This window comes from Zeus faber (assembly GCF_960531495.2).
Source record: "Zeus faber genome assembly, chromosome: 12".
Lineage (NCBI taxonomy): Eukaryota > Metazoa > Chordata > Actinopteri > Zeiformes > Zeidae > Zeus > Zeus faber.
In genome coordinates, this window is record NC_137196.1 from 20,407,272 (window position 1) to 20,412,123 (window position 4,852).

Genomic DNA, 4,852 nt, shown 5'->3' on the forward strand with positions numbered 1-4,852 from the left:
GCAAAACAAAACGAAACAAACGAAAAAAAAAAGTAAAGATCCGTTTTTCCCGATTGTTCCGCTGGCTTCGTTCTGTGGGCTGTGACGCGCGGATGAGCGAGAGTTCGGTCGGAAGAGTCGGTCGTGTATTGAGGTCGGTGTTTCCTCGCGTCTTCCCCCAACCACAGCAAACGCACACATCACAATTACAGCCACAATCACAATCACAATTACGTGGCAAAATGCTTCGCGGTGAAACAATCCCAGAGCACACTGCTGTCCCTAAAACACACACGGCTGCTTCTCACCACGGCCCGCTAATAGTTCTCATTGTTCAGTGTGAAACATGAGCTTGTTCTGATGATCACAGTTTTGACCTTGCGACACAACCGTTTTGTTTTATTTTATTATTTATTCCATATATTCGATATTCTTCTATGTCTATATTCTTCTATATTATATATTAGCCTCATTCTCTCAATATTATTTATTCTGGCAAATACATGTGAATCAAAAAATGAATTCACTGCCGTCGGGATCATGTATATTTCGTTGCAAGGCAACGTGTAAATCAGTGACAATCAATATCAACTGTGCCAAAAGCTCCCTTCTCGTTGAGTGTTTTCCGTTCGCTGGGGCGAGGTTCTCTCGTCCACTCGCCCCGCTCCTTCTCTGTCCTCCGTTCGTTCGACATGAACGCGTCGCTCTCGGTGATGCGCGCCACCGAGGAGACGCTTCACCGGGCGCTGCGGCGGCTCCGGCATGTGACGTCACCCGCGGTTTAAAATTCCGGGATGGACAGTTTTCCTGCTCAGGGCTGTAGCGCACCGCGCTGGGAGTTGTCCTCCCTTTCGGCCATGTAATACTTTCTGTGTGCTGCTCTCAAATTCCTATGTAATCTATTATAATTTTAACACGTGGGACATGTGCTTTACCTAGCACATTTGAATAAACCTGGTTGTATACAATTTGGTCAAAATCTAAGTGCGTTTGGTTTATAAAATATATATATATATATATATATAATTTCCATTCAGTTTGTTCAAAATGTTGTACAGTATACTCTGGGAGGTCCATGCAATTTTTTTATATACTGTATTTGTATATACAGTATATATATATATATATATTGTGTATGCGTGTGTGTTATTGCTTATATGGAAAACGTAGAAATGTATGCTTATATACATACTATATACACATGCTGTATGTATGTCTACATATTTGTGTATATATGTGTATATTTGGAGGTACTGATACACTGTCGAAGTGTAGCTGCTACTCGTGCCGTCGACACTGTATCATATTTATCGTTGCAAAATTGTTCGCGTTTAGACCGTATAGGGAGACAATATTTTCCCCAACTTGATAATTTTCCTCATCCGTAATGAAAAATATCCTGTTATACAACCGTCGTCACCAGAGAAACGTCAGCCACGAGCGGTAATGGTGAAACACCCATTAGGCCCCTCGTCCAGGTCCCAGGTCGTGTCTTTGACATTTTGACGGATGGCGACACCGGGCACACACATGCAGCAAATGGCCCAGGAACGAGGTTAGCTAGGTAATCGCTCTTAAACTAGTAGTGCTGAGCGTAACACAAGACACAGCACTTCCTCATTAGGTCGTCCTATATTGACCCTGTAACTCAATAGAGGCCAGGGGGAGAAACCGTGCACGGACAGATGTGCTGTTGTCAGGATACGTGCAGGGGAAAAGGCCAAAGGTCAAGCTTTGGCATTCACAATCACAATTTACAATTTGGAAATAGAAAAGAAAAATGGAAACTAGAATTTATAGAACTGCTTTTTTTTTTTTTTCAAATGATGAGCGAGAGAGAGAGAGAGAGAGAGAGGGAGAGACCTAGCTGTTCACAGAAGGGAGACGGCTCATTCAAAACAATCATCTCTTGCCTGTGTTAGTTTTTATACGTGCGTCAGCAGCCGGACCGCCGCAGCGTCCCCCTGGGATCTTGCTTCATGTTTTATTGCGTTTGAACGTCCCTCCTGTTATCATGTTTCAAACCAGGCAGAGAGCAGAGCCAACCTCTCACTAACATAGGAAAATGACACTAGATGGAAGCAGCGTTCCCTGGGGCTTGTTCGTATATCAGCCTTTACAGTAAACCCCTTTTTCTCCTCTTGTTTTATTTATTCTATATCACAGGAGGTTTGTGTTTCCGTCTTTTTCTTCCTACGCTCATCATTCACCAATCGGGAAACATGCGTTGCAGATAATTTGTCTCACGCTGACGAAAATGCACTCTTTTTGTCGAGCCGTATGTCGGTCTTCACCAGCTTTTTTGATGCAATGATGCAACACGGATGTACAGTCATGTGTGACTGTGTGAGTCGCGCATAAAACAGTCTTCATCAATGTAAGCGATGGGGAAGGGACTCGAAAAACCATCCAAAAGTCAGTCCAAAAAAAAAAAAAAAAAGGTCAAATTAAAAAAGGAAATAACGTAGCGCCACTCCTTTATTTCAGGCTCAGTATTATTTAGTACAAAAATAAATGACAAGCACTGTGCCACATTTTACTCATGTTTTATTATTTAAAAGCGGCGTGGATCTAGCCACGTAAGCGTGTGACGGCGGGGCGTGTGCAACGGCGGGTCTCGCTGCGAGGACCGGCGGGGGGGTCTAGAAGTAGTTGGCCACCCTGCGGATGGACTGGATGTTGGGGTTCTGGGCCTGCCACTCCACGTGGCTGCCGTAGTCTCCCCGCTCCACGATGTACATGTGGCCACGGAAGTTGGGCTCTTCATACAACACCCAGCTGGGAGGAAGAGGGAGGGGGGAGGAAGAGGAGGAGGAGGAGGAGGAGGAGGAGGAGGGCAGGAAGGAGAAAATCGGAGTTAGAGCGGAGGGACGCGAGTGCGGTTCCTCAGAGCAGAGAGTTGACATTTTCATCCGAGCAACACTGCCACAGAGATACGTACGCTCCGTCGCCGTAGACCTTGATGGAGTTGACGCAGTTCTTGGTGAGGCCCCGTCCCTGCAGGAAGGGACAGTCCTCGCACAGCTCCACGCACTGGCCGGTGAAGTTTGCCTCCTCGAACAGCTCCATCCTGTAGTGCTGCCCGTGCTGCGGGGAGGAGAGGCATCATCACGCGATGATGCGCGTTGGGGCTCCGGGACGACTGGAATGTTCTCTCACTACAGTTTACCTTCCATCCTACTAGAAGGCACATAGGCCCTTGGCAGTGTGACAAAACATGTATACTGAAGGTTGAACGTGTATATATATATACAGCATACAGTATACTATGTGTATTTATTGCTTTGCATCATCCTGTTACGCTGCATACGGGTAAGCCTACTGCTACTGTGCAGAGACTCTCGAGCCTTTTCCACTTATCGGTGGACTCCTGTAGTTAATCATTGAGACGTAGCATACAAAAACACATATGTGAACCACACTTATAATAAATACACCTATTCAAGCTCTAAAAAGCCCTTCTTGCGACCTCGAGCCTCGAGTTTCCAGTCCCCCTCTCCCTCCCTCCCTCCCCTGCCCCTGCCCTCCCCTTCCCTCCGCCCGGGCTCTCACCATCCTGATGGGCCTGCAGGAGCCCATGTGGTCGTTGTGGCCGTTCCAGCGCTGGAACTCGGGGTACTCGCCGTGCTCCAGGATGTACTGCTGGCCCTTGAAGTCCGGGTGGTCGAAGCACACGAAGGCGCCGCTCTCCACGCGGATGGAGTTGACGCGGTTCATGAAGCCCCGGTCCTGAAAGTTGTCGCAGTCACCGGAGATTTCCAACTTCCTGCCGGTGAAGCATTTTCCCTCGAAGAACACGATCTGGTTTCGGGGGGCCACAACAGCGTTTTCATGAATTCCCTGCGAGTTCTCAACGAGCCATTGTCACTTCCTCCGTCCTTTGCTATATAAATAGATTTAATCGATGGAGGACAGGGTGTGGATCCATCACATGCATTTTCATCATTTGAATAATATCACATGTGTACTGACTGCTAAGTAAAAGTTCCATTTTGCACTAACTGTAAATTTTTTAACTAGGTCGCGGCGAATCAGCTGCAGTAACTGCATAGTCCCTTTGTGGAAAGGCTGTAAACTAAGATGGCTGCGTCTCACTCGTCATGCTACTCACCTTTCCGGAGTACTGCGACATTTTTCGACCAGTTGTTGTCCAAAAACTGGTCCCACACAGTATACAAGTGGGAAAAAATTTTGGAGCCCCTGATATATATGGTCAATAGAGTGTGTGGAGGTATCGCGAGTCCAAAGCAACAAAGAGCCAACAATGGAGGGCTTAGACATTTTGCCACATGGGCACTTTCTCTTACATCTGCCTCTGCTGATATTGGACTTTGGCTCGGGTGGGGGGGACACAATACGGTGGCAGAGATTCTGCTTTGATTTGGGTTTTGAGGGCAACGCTGCACGGGGGGCAGTGGCTGCGACTAATATTTTCAATAAGGAAAGACTCATAACAGTAACAAAAACAACAACAAAAACAAAAGCGCAGAAAGTGATAATAAAGTGACGTGCGTGAAACAAATTTGGAGACAATTTGTGGCGTGGTGTTGTGAGGACGATGTGGTGTTTGGAAATATACCTTTAGACGCTCTTTGACTTTTATTTCACGAATGTCTTGGCAATGGGAACCGGATCAGCGGGAATAGGGGCTGTGATTCCAAAGACCCCCTGAAGGAAGCTGGGCCACGTAGAGGAGCGCCAGGAATCAGGAGTTCAGGTCTGGATCTTAGCTGTTCCACCTCTACGCCCCTAATGGGCAGTGGCGCCTCGACATTAGGGGCCGGGGGGGCGGGCCCCACCAGATGCCGCATGTAGTCCTTGTTTCAATTATGTTAACTGAATCAATTATACATTGAGAAACTCAACTTTTTCT

General features: G+C 47.1%; 1 protein-coding gene across 1 annotated transcript; it reads right to left on the reverse strand.

The window, feature by feature from the left end:
* Positions 1-2,621: 2,621 nt before the first annotated feature.
* LOC307238268 (gamma-crystallin N-A-like) lies at positions 2,622-4,111 on the reverse strand (the record flags this gene model as incomplete). Its single annotated transcript, XM_080011199.1, has 4 exons — positions 2,622-2,757; positions 2,921-3,066; positions 3,532-3,780; positions 4,091-4,111. The coding sequence occupies 4 exons, from the start codon at positions 4,109-4,111 to the stop codon at positions 2,622-2,624; spliced, it is 552 nt and encodes a 183-aa protein (XP_079867325.1).
* Between the last annotated feature and the right edge of the window lie 741 nt (positions 4,112-4,852).